At 43.4% G+C, this 14,136-nt stretch overlaps 1 protein-coding gene across 2 annotated transcripts; it reads left to right on the top strand.

Moving 5' to 3' along the window:
- The first annotated feature begins 1,153 nt into the window (after positions 1–1,153).
- On the top strand, positions 1,154–13,393 carry LOC121513998 (CD209 antigen-like). Of its 2 annotated transcripts, none has more exons than XM_041794051.1 (7): positions 1,154–1,318; positions 1,682–1,776; positions 8,130–8,228; positions 9,703–10,497; positions 10,591–10,733; positions 11,749–11,858; positions 12,941–13,393. In XM_041794051.1, the coding sequence occupies exons 2-7, from the start codon at positions 1,704–1,706 to the stop codon at positions 13,077–13,079; spliced, it is 1,359 nt and encodes a 452-aa protein (XP_041649985.1). In that variant the 5' UTR covers positions 1,154–1,318; positions 1,682–1,703; the 3' UTR covers positions 13,080–13,393. The 2 variants fall into 2 exon arrangements, with proteins under 2 accessions (XP_041649985.1, XP_041649984.1); XM_041794050.1 differs by having other exon boundaries at positions 8,127–8,228.
- The last annotated feature ends 743 nt before the right edge of the window (positions 13,394–14,136 follow it).

Raw genomic sequence — 14,136 nt, 5'->3', positions numbered from 1 at the left:
TAAATAAAATCCAAATGATCGTGGTACAAAAAAATTCACTCTTCGTACGATGGGAGCACAGTAAGACACTAGCTAATGAGAATGTTTGGTGTTTTGAACCAGGCTGTAAACCAGTTTATTTCTAGTGTCAAAACCAGCTGTTTAACATGGGTGCAGACGGGACATCCGGTGTTCCTGCAGCCAGCCTCAAGTGGACACTCGCGGTATAGCAATTTTTGGCACTTCTGCATTGGCTTCATTTTTTTTTAATTTCACGCAAAGAATCATGGGGGATAGGAATAAGGTGCATATGCTTAAAAAATAGACTATTTGTCATTGTTTTTAGTCTACTTACTTCTTTGTCATCCTAATTCATACCAGCATTCGTTTTTAGGCATTATTTTGTATTTCAGCCTATACATGCAGTATTATTGCTGTCTGTTTAAATGTGTTTTATCTACGTCTTTATGTACAAGCTGCTCTGAATAAATTGCCCCTTGAGGGGCTGATAAAGTTGTTGAATTGAATTGAAAAGGTCATCAGTCAATCACAGGGCTGTCATAGAGAGATAAACAACCAGGCACACTCACACCTACGGGCAATTTAGAGACACCAGGTAACCTAGAATCTAGCTGAGTTATTTTTGTTTTATTTTATCACTTTAGGGAGGGTTAATTCTATTCAAGTGAAATATGCAAGTTTAGTGTGAGTGGAGTTTGCATTTTCTCTTCAGGTGCTCTGGCTTCCTCCCTCCACCAAAGACATGCTTGTCAGGTTACCTGGTGTCTCTAAATTGCCCGTAGGTGTGAGTGTGGCAGCTTGTTTTGTCTTTATGTCAGACCCCTGACTGGTCGGACCCTCGCCCAGTCACAGCCAGGACTGGCTCCGGCCCCCCGTGACCCTGAATGGGAACAGCAATGCAGATGATGTGTGGATAGTTTAAGATGTGCCTAATGGCTTAGAAATTGTTAGAAGCATGGTTAAAACCATCTACTGTTCCCTGTAACTCTCACTGATTCTTTTAACCCCAGTCTGAAGGTGACTGGAGTGAAAAAGGAACAGAAACTGTGGATGATTGTGGTTACACTCAGAAACTTCTCCATGTCAACTGGTGAATTCCCAGATCTTTTTAAAGAATAACCTGGAAATAAAATATGAAGAATGTGAATAAAGTTCATGTGTAAGGACTCGTATTTGGACCAACCAGAGTAAAGATGAATGTCTGATGACATGGGGGAGAGGAGCTTATCTGGATGATAAATATCTGTGCAGACTGTATAAATCATCGCAGCATCTCTCTGTGAACACAGCCAGAGTGGTACTTCTTTAATCTGCTGAGGTAAGTGCACATTTCCCCTCTTAGACTGCAGAATATTTCACCAAACTTTGGTTTATTTTCTGTCTAGTTCTACTAACAGTACGATGTGTGGTTTTTAATGATACCCTGGTTTCTTTCATGCTAGGATGACCTTGAGAAAGCTTCTTTATTGCACTGCCCACATCACCGTTATTGCTTTAAATCGGGTCTTATTTTTGCGTCTTAATGGTTAATTTAGCAGGATTTTTTAATGAATGTTAGATCTAACTTGTCTCCATGGTTTTTAAATTTAAACTGAGGTATGCAAAAGAAACAAAAGTTGGCTCAAACATCAAAATACAGATGTTTTTAAATAAGAAACTTAAAAATATCATTTTCATCTAGAAAACAGGGGACATCGAGCAGAATGGATCTGATGGAGATTGATGACAGCGTCCATTTGACAGAGGACCTCACAGCGAAGGGCCTCATTACAAAAGGTAACGTATGAGCCTGAAAATACACTGAATGAATAGAAACAATAATGATAATAATAACAATAATAACAATAACAACAACAATAATGATAATAATTATTAGTATTTGTCCAGGTTGTACTCTTGACTGGTTCTAGAGTTGTCCTTAGGAGCTTTGCTGTGTCAGAGTGTGCCGCTCTGTTTTGTGGTCTACCCCAGGGTTCTGTCTTGGGATTTCTTTTATTCTCTCCTCATACGCTTTTATAAATCAGTGTTATTTCACTGCACTTTTACGCTGATGACATTCAACGGTCTAACCTAGAAACAGAGATCCTCATCGTTGCTGAGGTGAACATCTCTTGTGTAGTTTCATGTTTTGAACCCTATCTTCCTCTTTGAAAGCAAATCTGAAAATCTCAGCAATTTTTGAACACTCAGCAGTTTTTCAGAACATACAGTTACTGACTCGTTTCTCTCATTTCTTCTTTCTCAAGAAAACATTTCCAACCATTAGCCTGCTGTGTCTCCAGCTAAGTCAGAAATGCTTTTCATGCTTTTTTATATCCATTGTTATTCCCTTTTTACCTGCTGGAAAAAATCCTCCCTTAATCATTTACACTCAGGCAACCAACAGAAATGTATGGGCCCCAGAAAAGCCTAGAGAATGGCCCCTGATAAACCCAAAGAATAGACCCAGATAAACCCAGAGAATGGCCCCTGATAAACCCAGAGAATGGACCCTGATAAACCCAGAGTATAGACCCTGATAAACCCAGAGAATGGAACCTGATAAACCCAGAGAATGTCCCCTGATAAACCCAGAGAATGTCCCCTGATGAACTCAGAGAATGGACCCTGATAAACCCAGAGAATGTCCCCTGATAAACCCAGAGAATGTCCCCTGATAAACCCAGAGAATGTCCCCTGATGAACTCAGAGAATGGAACCTGATAAACCCAGAGAATGTCCCCTGATGAACTCAGAGAATGGACCCTGATAAACCCAGAGAATGTCCCCTGATAAACCCAGAGAATGTCCCCTGATAAACCCAGAGAATGTCCCCTGATGAACTCAGAGAATGGACCCTGATAAACCCAGAGAATGGCCCCTGATAAACCCAGAGAATGGACCCTGATAAACCCAGAGAATGGCCCCTGATAAACCCAGAGAATGGCCCCTGATAAACCCAGAGAATGGCCCCTGATAAACTCAGAGAATGGACCCTGATAAACCCAGAGAATGTCCCCTGATAAACCCAGAAAATGGAACCTGATAAACCCAGAGAATGTCCCCTGATGAACTCAGAGAATGGCCCCTGATAAACCCAGAGAATGGACCCTGATAAACCCAGAGAATGGCCCCTGATAAACCCAGAGAATGTCCCCTGATAAACCCAGAGAATGTCCCCTGATGAACTCAGAGAATGGACCCTGATAAACCCAGAGAATGTCCCCTGATGAACTCAGAGAATGGACCCTGATAAACCCAGAGAATGTCCCCTGATGAACTCAGAGAATGGACCCTGATAAACTCAGAGAATGTCCCCTGATGAACTCAGAGAATGGACCCTGATAAACCCAGAGAATGTCCCCTGATAAACCCAGAGAATGTCCCCTGATAAACCCAGAGAATGTCCCCTGATGAACTCAGAGAATGGACCCTGATAAACCCAGAGAATGTCCCCTGATAAACCCAGAGAATGTCCCCTGATGAACTCAGAGAATGGACCCTGATAAACCCAGAGAATGTCCCCTGATGAACTCAGAGAATGGACCCTGATAAACCCAGAGAATGGACCCTGATAAACCCAGAGAATGGACCCTGATAAACCCAGAGAATGTCCCCTGATGAACTCAGAGAATGGACCCTGATAAACCCAGAGAATGGACCCTGATAAACCCAGAGAATGGAACCTGATAAACCCAGAGAATGTCCCCTGATGAACTCAGAGAATGGACCCTGATAAACTCAGAGAATGTCCCCTGATGAACTCAGAGAATGGACCCTGATAAACCCAGAGAATGTCCCCTGATAAACCCAGAGAATGTCCCCTGATGAACTCAGAGAATGGACCCTGATAAACCCAGAGAATGTCCCCTGATAAACCCAGAGAATGTCCCCTGATAAACCCAGAGAATGGACCCTGATAAACCCAGAGAATGTCCCCTGATAAACCCAGAGAATGGAACCTGATAAACCCAGAGAATGTCCCCTGATAAACCCAGAGAATGGACCCTGATAAACCCAGAGAATGTCCCCTGATAAACCCAGAGAATGGACCCTGATAAACCCAGAGAATGTCCCCTGATGAACTCAGAGAATGGACCCTGATAAACCCAGAGAATGGACCCTGATAAACCCAGAGAATGGACCCTGATAAACCCAGAGAATGGACCCTGATAAACCCAGAGAATGTCCCCTGATAAACCCAGAGAATGGACCCTGATAAACCCAGAGAATGGAACCTGATAAACCCAGAGAATGTCCCCTGATGAACTCAGAGAATGTCCCCTGATAAACCCAGAGAATGTCCCCTGATGAACTCAGAGAATGGACCCTGATAAACTCAGAGAATGTCCCCTGATGAACTCAGAGAATGGACCCTGATAAACCCAGAGAATGTCCCCTGATAAACCCAGAGAATGTCCCCTGATAAACCCAGAGAATGTCCCCTGATGAACTCAGAGAATGGACCCTGATAAACCCAGAGAATGTCCCCTGATGAACTCAGAGAATGGACCCTGATAAACCCAGAGAATGGACCCTGATAAACCCAGAGAATGGACCCTGATAAACCCAGAGAATGTCCCCTGATGAACTCAGAGAATGGACCCTGATAAACCCAGAGAATGGACCCTGATAAACCCAGAGAATGGAACCTGATAAACCCAGAGAATGTCCCCTGATGAACTCAGAGAATGTCCCCTGATAAACTCAGAGAATGTCCCCTGATGAACTCAGAGAATGGACCCTGATAAACCCAGAGAATGTCCCCTGATAAACCCAGAGAATGTCCCCTGATAAACCCAGAGAATGTCCCCTGATGAACTCAGAGAATGGACCCTGATAAACCCAGAGAATGTCCCCTGATAAACCCAGAGAATGTCCCCTGATGAACTCAGAGAATGGACCCTGATAAACCCAGAGAATGGACCCTGATAAACCCAGAGAATGGACCCTGATAAACCCAGAGAATGTCCCCTGATGAACTCAGAGAATGGACCCTGATAAACCCAGAGAATGGACCCTGATAAACCCAGAGAATGGAACCTGATAAACCCAGAGAATGTCCCCTGATGAACTCAGAGAATGTCCCCTGATAAACCCAGAGAATGTCCCCTGATGAACTCAGAGAATGGACCCTGATAAACTCAGAGAATGTCCCCTGATGAACTCAGAGAATGGACCCTGATAAACCCAGAGAATGTCCCCTGATAAACCCAGAGAATGTCCCCTGATAAACCCAGAGAATGTCCCCTGATAAACCCAGAGAATGTCCCCTGATGAACTCAGAGAATGGACCCTGATAAACTCAGAGAATGTCCCCTGATGAACTCAGAGAATGGACCCTGATAAACCCAGAGAATGTCCCCTGATAAACCCAGAGAATGTCCCCTGATGAACTCAGAGAATGGACCCTGATAAACCCAGAGAATGTCCCCTGATAAACCCAGAGAATGTCCCCTGATAAACCCAGAGAATGGACCCTGATAAACCCAGAGAATGTCCCCTGATAAACCCAGAGAATGGAACCTGATAAACCCAGAGAATGTCCCCTGATAAACCCAGAGAATGGACCCTGATAAACCCAGAGAATGTCCCCTGATAAACCCAGAGAATGGACCCTGATAAACCCAGAGAATGTCCCCTGATGAACTCAGAGAATGGACCCTGATAAACCCAGAGAATGGCCCCTGATAAACCCAGAGAATGTCCCCTGATAAACTCAGAGAATGGACCCTGATAAACCCAGAGAATGTCCCCTGATAAACCCAGAGAATGTCCCCTGATGAACTCAGAGAATGGACCCTGATAAACCCAGAGAATGTCCCCTGATGAAATCAGAGAATGGACCCTGATAAACTCAGAGAATGTCCCCTGATGAACTCAGAGAATGTCCCCTGATAAACCCAGAGAATGTCCCCTGATAAACCCAGAGAATGTCCCCTGATGAACTCAGAGAATGGACCCTGATAAACTCAGAGAATGTCCCCTGATGAACTCAGAGAATGGACCCTGATAAACTCAGAGAATGTCCCCTGATGAACTCAGAGAATGGACCCTGATAAACCCAGAGAATGTCCCCTGATAAACCCAGAGAATGTCCCCTGATGAACTCAGAGAATGGCCCCTGATAAACCCAGAGAATGTCCCCTGATAAACCCAGAGAATGTCCCCTGATAAACCCAGAGAATGGACCCTGATAAACCCAGAGAATGTCCCCTGATAAACCCAGAGAATGGAACCTGATAAACCCAGAGAATGGCCCCTGAAAAACCCAGAGAATGGACCCTGATAAACCCAGAGAATGGACCCTGATAAACCCAGAGAATGGACCCTGATAAACCCAGAGAATGGAACCTGATAAACCCAGAGAATGGAACCTGATAAACCCAGAGAATGGCCCCTGATAAACTCAGAGAATGGCCCCTGATAAACTCAGAGAATGGCCCCTGATAAACCCAGAGAATGTCCCCTGATAAACCCAGAGAATGGCCCCTGATAAACCCAGAGAATGTCCCCTGATAAACCCAGAGAATGGCCCCTGATAAACTCAGAGAATGGACCCTGATAAACCCAGAGAATGTCCCCTGATAAACCCAGAGAATGTCCCCTGATAAACCCAGAGAATGTCCCCTGATAAACCCAGAGAATGTCCCCTGATAAACCCAGAGAATGTCCCCTGATAAACTCAGAGAATGTCCCCTGATGAACTCAGAGAATGGACCCTGATAAACCCAGAGAATGGCCCCTGATAAACCCAGAGAATGTCCCCTGATAAACCCAGAGAATGTCCCCTGATAAACCCAGAGAATGGACCCTGATAAACCCAGAGAATGGACCCTGATAAACCCAGAGAATGTCCCCTGATAAACCCAGAGAATGGACCCTGATAAACCCAGAGAATGGCCCCTGATAAACCCAGAGAATGTCCCCTGATGAACCCAGAGAATGTCCCCTGATAAACCCAGAGAATGGAACCTGATAAACCCAGAGAATGGCCCCTGATAAACCCAGAGAATGGACCCTGATAAACCCAGAGAATGGACCCTGATAAACCCAGAGAATGTCCCCTGATAAACCCAGAGAATGGACCCTGATAAACCCAGAGAATGGCCCCTGATAAACTCAGAGAATGTCCCCTGATAAACCCAGAGAATGGACCCTAATTTCCCGTCATTTTTTAACCCATGTTTCCCTTTCCTGACCCATCATTGCCACTTTTTGACCGCTTTTCACCTTATTTCCATCCATCTTTGACAGTTCTTGCTTTTAAGCTCATTTTTGCTACTTTCACCCAGTTTCACCTCTGTAACCACTTTTTACCCTTTTTCTGCCTTTTTTGGTCACTTTTAACTCATTTTCTGGCCAATTTTCACCTCTTTCAATTATATAATTGTTTCCCCTATAAGTTCTCCTCTTTGCCCCCCATCCAACAAATCCATGATTCATGTTCAGTGCCGATAAAGCTCATATTAGAAAAATGACCACAGATTAATTTTTGAAACATCTCCCTCTGCAGCTCAGAATGCTTTATGCTATTATACTGAGGAAAGGGCTAATGAGTGGTTAACGGGCTATTCTGTTGTTTTATCCGTCCTATGTTATGTATTGTGTTGACTACTTGTTTCATGGCAGGGCACCCTCCTCAAATCTTCTGGAAGGTTCTCTGGATGTCTTTTTCATGAAGCGGCCTTACATCTAATCACTTTTCCTCCAATTTCAAAGTCGTAGGCAAAATTCCAAAGTTGGAGTAAAATCCTTGGAGATCAGATTATAAGAGAGATTAACTTAAATGTGATCTCCATCTCCTTCTACATCTTGTTCTCTTCTCAGAAGTTTTTTTTCCACCAGAGGCATGATGGGAAATTATCTCAAAAGGAATGGTATTCTAATCTTGTAGTTAGTGACCAACAGCCCTTGAAAAACCTTAGTCTGAGACTAAAAACTCAACAGCTTGCTGACAGATAGTCTTTAGATGTGAGGGACTCTCAGGTGTCAGGCTGTTTAGAGTCTTTTAGAGTTTTAGTAAAGTCTTCTGGTGTAAGGCCGGCATTAGTTCCTGTTTCAGTTTGTTAGAGTCTTATATTTTTTCTTTTTTTGGCGTATGAAATCACGTTTTAGTGCTGAATTAAAGTTTATGTTTCCTACAGCAGATCTTCACAGAAGAAAGCCCTCCTCCAGATGTGCCTCTGTGTTCCTGGGAGTGATGTGTGCTCTCCTGCTGGCTGGAATCATTGGACAGTCTCTGTACTGTAAGCTACTTCTTTGTTGTTCTTTATATCTAACAACTCCCGCCAGGGTAAAATAATCCAGGTTAAGACCATGTTTACGATAAAAACTAGAACATCAAGTGTTTTGTCCTCATGTCCACAAAGCCGAGAGGAGTGGATTTCCTCATTACCTCAGCCTCTGCTGCTATCACTAGTAGAGGACACTGCTGGATGGAAACTATCAACAGGTGTGCTCGGGTCATTTCAAAATAAAAGAGCAGCTTCAGGCGACTTTCTATCAATCTGATTGGATCATTTTTCAACCAATCGATGTACCGATATACACTGTTGGATCCTTACACTCCTAATTGAAAGTATGTGTTTTCACACAGCTAAGGTGGTCTTTCACCTTGACTTTGTAATCAGGTCATCCTTAAGTCCAAAGTCTGAAGAAAATCCCACAATAAAAATAACTGAAACCAATCTCTTCCTATAACCATCAACAAGCTTCTTACACCTCTCAGCTGGAATTTTGGACCACTCTTCTTTTGCAAACTGCTCCAGGTCTCTCAGATTTGAAGGGTGTCTTCTACCAACAGCAGTTTTGAGATCTCTTCATAGGTGTTCAATGGGATTTAGATCTGGACTCATTGCTGGCCACTTCAGAACTCTCCAGCTTTGTCTCCAACCATTTCTTGGTGCTTTTTGAGGTATGTTTGGGGGTCATTGTCCTGCTGGAACACCCATGACCTCTGACCCAGACCCAGCTTTCTGACACTAGGCCCTACATTGCGGCCCAAAATTTGTTGATAGTCTCCAGATTTCATGATTCCTTGCACACAGCCAAGGCACCCAGTGCCAGAGGCAGCAAAATAACCCCAAAACATCCTTGAAGCTCCACCATGTTTGACTGTAGGTACTGTGTTCTTTTCTTTGTAGGCTTCATTCTGTTTTCTGTAAACAGTAGAATGACGTGCTTTTCCAAAAAGCTCTACCTTAGTCTCATCTGTCCACTAAATGTTCTCCCAGAAGGATTGAGGCTTACTCAGGTACATTTTTGCGAACTCCAGTCTGGCTTTTTGATTTCTCTTTGTCAGCAGTGGGGTTCTCCTGGGTCTCCTGCCATAGCGCTTCATCTCATTCAGATGACCACGTATGGTCCCAGCTGACACTTTTGCACCCTGAGTCTGCAGGACAGCCTGAATTTGTGTGGAAGCTGACTGAGGATGTTTATCCACCATTCCAACTATCCTGTGTTTTGTGTAAAATTATGTCAATTTTGTCTTTTTTCTTTGGATTTTTTGTTGTTCTAATGCACATAAAGGAAATAAATGTGTGTATACCAAAAACATTTGTAATTGCAACAATTTCTGGGAGAAATGGTGAATTTTCTGGAAAAATTCCAGGGGTGCTAATACTTTCGTCCGTGACTGTACCAGCTGGTAAAGGAGCAAATCATGCAGAGGAAACCCAGAGAACAGTCAAGTAAAAGAAATTACATTTTTTTCTTCCACAGATCACATGGTCGTCCATCCCTCGTCAGCAGAGCTGATCCAGGCTGGAGCTGCAGAGAGAGCACACCTAGAGGTGTCACTGAAAAACCTGACAGAAGAGAAAGACCTGCTGCAGAAAAGCTACCACACCCTCAAACAGGAGAGAGATGAGCTGCAGAAAAACTACAGAGGCCTGCAGAAGAGTTCTGAAACACTGCAAAGAGAGCATGATGAGACACAGAGGAACTATTCCTCTCTGCACAGCGACAAGAACCAGCTGCAAACACGCTACACTGACCTGTATCAGAGTAAAACTCAACTTCAGAGCAAATACCAGTCACTGTCCAGGGACAAAGATGCTCTGCAACTGCATTGTAACACTCTGCAGAAGGAGAAAGATCAGCTACAGTCCAATTACACCAGTTTAACAACAGTTAAAGACCAGTTAGAGAAGAGGGTAGACAAAGTGAGAGATAACCTGACTAAAGAGAGAGACCAGCTGCAGCAAAGCTACAACACTATAGCACAGGAGAAGCATCAGCTGCAAACGAACTTCAGTGGCATGCAGAGGAATCTCAACAACCTGCAAGGACAAAAGAATGAGTTGCAGATACAGTTAAATGCAATGAGAGCAGACAAAGATGAGTTACAGAGGAGTAATTCTGCACTGAAGGGTGAGAAGGACCAGCTGCAGAGAAGCAAAGACAACCTGCAGAGCCGATACAACACTCTGCAGAGGGAGAAAGATCAGCTACAGTCCAGCTACAACAATCTGACTAACATTAGAGATCAGTTACAGCAGAGGGTCAACCTGATGGGTAAGGTCTTTATCACTAAAGTTTATCTCATTAGTATGGAGGTGTTTAGAGCCTTTCTGATCACTGGTGTCTCTCTGTCGTCTCCGTTTACAGACAGGTCCTGTCCAGCAGGCTGGAGCAAGTCTGATGAGAGCTGTTTCTACGTCTCAACAACACGGAGAAGCTGGCATGCAAGCAGAGACTTCTGCAGCTCCAAAGGCGGCCGACTGGCGATCTTAAACAACAGCAAGAAAATGGTGAGAAAGCCAGAGGTGACACGTCTGTATTCATTAGAAGAGAACTCCTGTGTTTTATGTTCTAGCTGAGGTTAGGGGTGCACGACACGACAATCTCACGAACGGATCAACAATCTGCTAAAGCTGTTTCACTGTAGAATCATCGATAAAGCTGCACAAGAAACAACATAACCATGACAGCACGTCAAGAGCAAAATGCAAACAAGCTTGTGCAACACAAAGGTGCTGAAATAGTCAACAGTATTAAAGTCTGCATGAGCTAATGTGCAGGACTGTTGCATCTGCATGCAACAGCTGCACAATTACTCTGATAACCTCATTCAGACTTCAACAGCAGGTGTGAGACAGCTCTAAGCCCTCTGATCACCTCTCAACTCCCAAACATTCACGCTTGCAGATTAAAATTTCAGTTAACTAAATTTGGACTGCTGGGGAGGTACTTAACGGCCCAGCTCCATTTCTGCTCTCATTCTAATCCTGAATGGTCGACCATTTCCACCCATTTGCTCAGTTTGTTAAATGTTTTCTGAAGTTTTTGATGGTCATGGGCGCCCAGAACGCTCCTGGTCTTGGACTTCCTCTCTGCCTTGTTTAAGTCTTTAGTTCCATTCAAACACACGTGACCGCGATGTGCAGAGTTCCCCGTAAACCTCAGTTCATGGATCAGAAGATGCAGCTGCTGTTTTGTTCAGTATCACCAAAAGTTCAAGTTAATGCTTGACTTTTAAGCTGATCATTTTCTGATGCCTCAGCAAAAACACACTAGCTTCAGTCAGTAGCTATAAAGACGTCAGTGATTGGAAACTTACAGCAGCGACCTTTAACACTCAGAGAGAATGTGAACCACGAGGGTTTATCCTCATAAGAGCAGAACATTCTCTCATACCCATCCTTTACACAATCAGTATAGAAATATTTATGTAATGTGTGAAATTTAAGATTTACAGAAGAAAACTGTGATTTGAACCAAATAATGATGTACGTTTCAGTGTTATTGTTCTTATCATATCAACAGACGTATGTGAAAGGGTTTCTGGAGGGGGGCGTGAACGCCTGGATCGGTCTGACTGACGATGCGAGAGAGGGGACCTGGAAGTGGGTGGATGGGACCATCGTCACAACTACGTGAGTTTAACTCCCAGACTGTACATCCAGGATGAGAATCTCCTGTTCCAGCACATCCCAGAGCTGCTCTACTGCAGTGGTTCTCAACATGGGGGTCAGGACCAAGGTTTATATACTTAACTAAAACTAAAATTCAAAAATTAGGATTGTGAAACACATCCTAAACTGAACTAATTATACGAAACAGCGGGGATGCAAACCCCGGTCTCCTGAGTGATAGTTATCTATATTACTGCCGAGCTAATGGACAAGCTGATGATGTAGGCGTAGTTTACGTACAAAGCGAAGACGACACCTGAAGTGGCTGGAAAAATCGTAAATCACGTATGTGTACGAAACAATACATCTACTCCTGCACTGACAAACAAACCTGTTTAATCAATAGTTAGATTTAATAAAGCACCAATGATTCAGTCACACTGATGCAAAAACGATAGTCTGCTGGTTTCCTTAAATTTCCCAGACGTGAGCTGAACAACAACTTCCAGACCATCTGGAGTGACTGAGCCGTCACTCAAAAACTTGCTGGCCAATAGGGATACACCCCAGAAAAGCCTGCCCACACGTGACATTTGTGTCAGAACTGAGAGCAAAAACTCAAGAAACGCAAACAAAGGATCAGGAAGCGCAAACGCAAAACTGAGGAGCGAGAGCAAAAGTCTGATCACTGAGAGAGAAAAACAGGAACTGTAAACAAAAGATAGATGCTCAAAATTCAAAGACTAATAATCTGGTTGCTATTTCAAATTTGTTTTCTTGATGTGAAGATTTTTTTGCTTGGATCACATTTTTTTGTTCTCAAATGATAATTTTTGTTTGATACTGAAAGAGTTTGTTTGAATCTTTTTGACACAAATCTCGTTCCATACTCCTGCTGTTTCAGACCGAGTAAATACGCAAGTGTGCCCGGGCACGGTTCGATGATGCTAGTGTGAAAGCAAGCCAGCGGGGGAAGGGGGAGGGGGAGGGGGAGGAATTGCGCCCCTGAAACAACCGGGCCTAATATGAAAGCGCCCTAAGAGAGGAACAGGTCCAACGTAGAAATGATTAACAGCTGATTTCTCTGATATCTCACCCCTTAGATTCTGGGAGCCTGGGCAACCTGACGACTGGAGGTTAGCGGAGGACTGTGGAGAAGTACGGAGGAAAGGAGATGTTGTGGAATGGAACGATGATGAGTGTCGCAGTAATCAGATCTGCATCTGTGAAAAATCCCTGTAGTAGACCATTAAACCACTCTACATTTACATGTTATAATCAGCATCATCACTGCCTAGAGTACTGATGCAAAAACATGTTTGATTTTCACATACATTCATTACATAACGGCTCAGTTTTATACTACCAGATTTTCTTGTAGTGACTGATTCTGGACTGTACTTCTATGTGATCGATGAATATGAATGCATATTAATGATTGATCAGTATGTTTTATTGCATCTGTAGGAATAATTTAGTGTTTTGTTGACTTTGTTGATTACTGGTTTAGAGAAAAGTCTGCATCTTTAAATAAAACCGTCTGGTTCCTGTCTGTATGCAGCTGAGTCTGCTCTTCATGAAAGAAAAGAATGTTAGAAAGAACAAAAATAAAAATAAACCCTTAGCAGCAGTAGAAATGAGCCCAAATCAGTCAATCAGTAAATCAATCAATCAATCAATCAATCAATCAAGAGATTCCTGGACTCAGCAGGTCTGCCAGTAATCATTGATAATCTGGGAATAGAGAGTGAAATCAAACTCAGCTTTCCAAACAACGTGGTCAATCACAGCTGACCTTTTCCCTCCGGTTGGGATGGCTACTTCCCTTTAATAAAGGAAGCATTCAAAACATGTAAAAACTGTTGGGACTGTAGTGACTAATCCTAAACTTAGCCGCTACCGGCTGATAGTGGGCATTAAGATGTTACGACGTGTACTCAGTTAACGAAAACAAAACAAACCGATGAGAGAAGTCGCCGATTTAACTCCAAAAAAGGCGTTTTATTAACACTCAGCGTTTTCTTCAGCTTCCAACAAGTCTATGATTGAAATTAATACAAATAATATAAAAGCAAACCGAGCACAGTCGAAAACTGTTGGGCTCCTTCCACTTCAACCCCTTTTACATAATTAACACAAACCTTTAACACCTGTTGCTGGCTTCAGCCTGCACCAAAGGCCACTTCACTGACCTCTGGTGGCTCGGAGAAAACAATTAAAGCAAAGTGAATACATGGTTCTTACACGCCAGCCCCTAATTGCTTCTGGCAGAAGACAGAACAATTATAAAACAATACTT

The sequence above is a fragment of the Cheilinus undulatus genome, linkage group 8 (genome assembly GCF_018320785.1).
Source record: "Cheilinus undulatus linkage group 8, ASM1832078v1, whole genome shotgun sequence".
In the NCBI taxonomy this organism is placed as follows: Eukaryota; Metazoa; Chordata; class Actinopteri; order Labriformes; family Labridae; genus Cheilinus; species Cheilinus undulatus.
The sequence above is the reverse complement of the archived record's forward strand: the minus strand, read 5'-3'. Positions and strand labels throughout refer to the sequence as shown.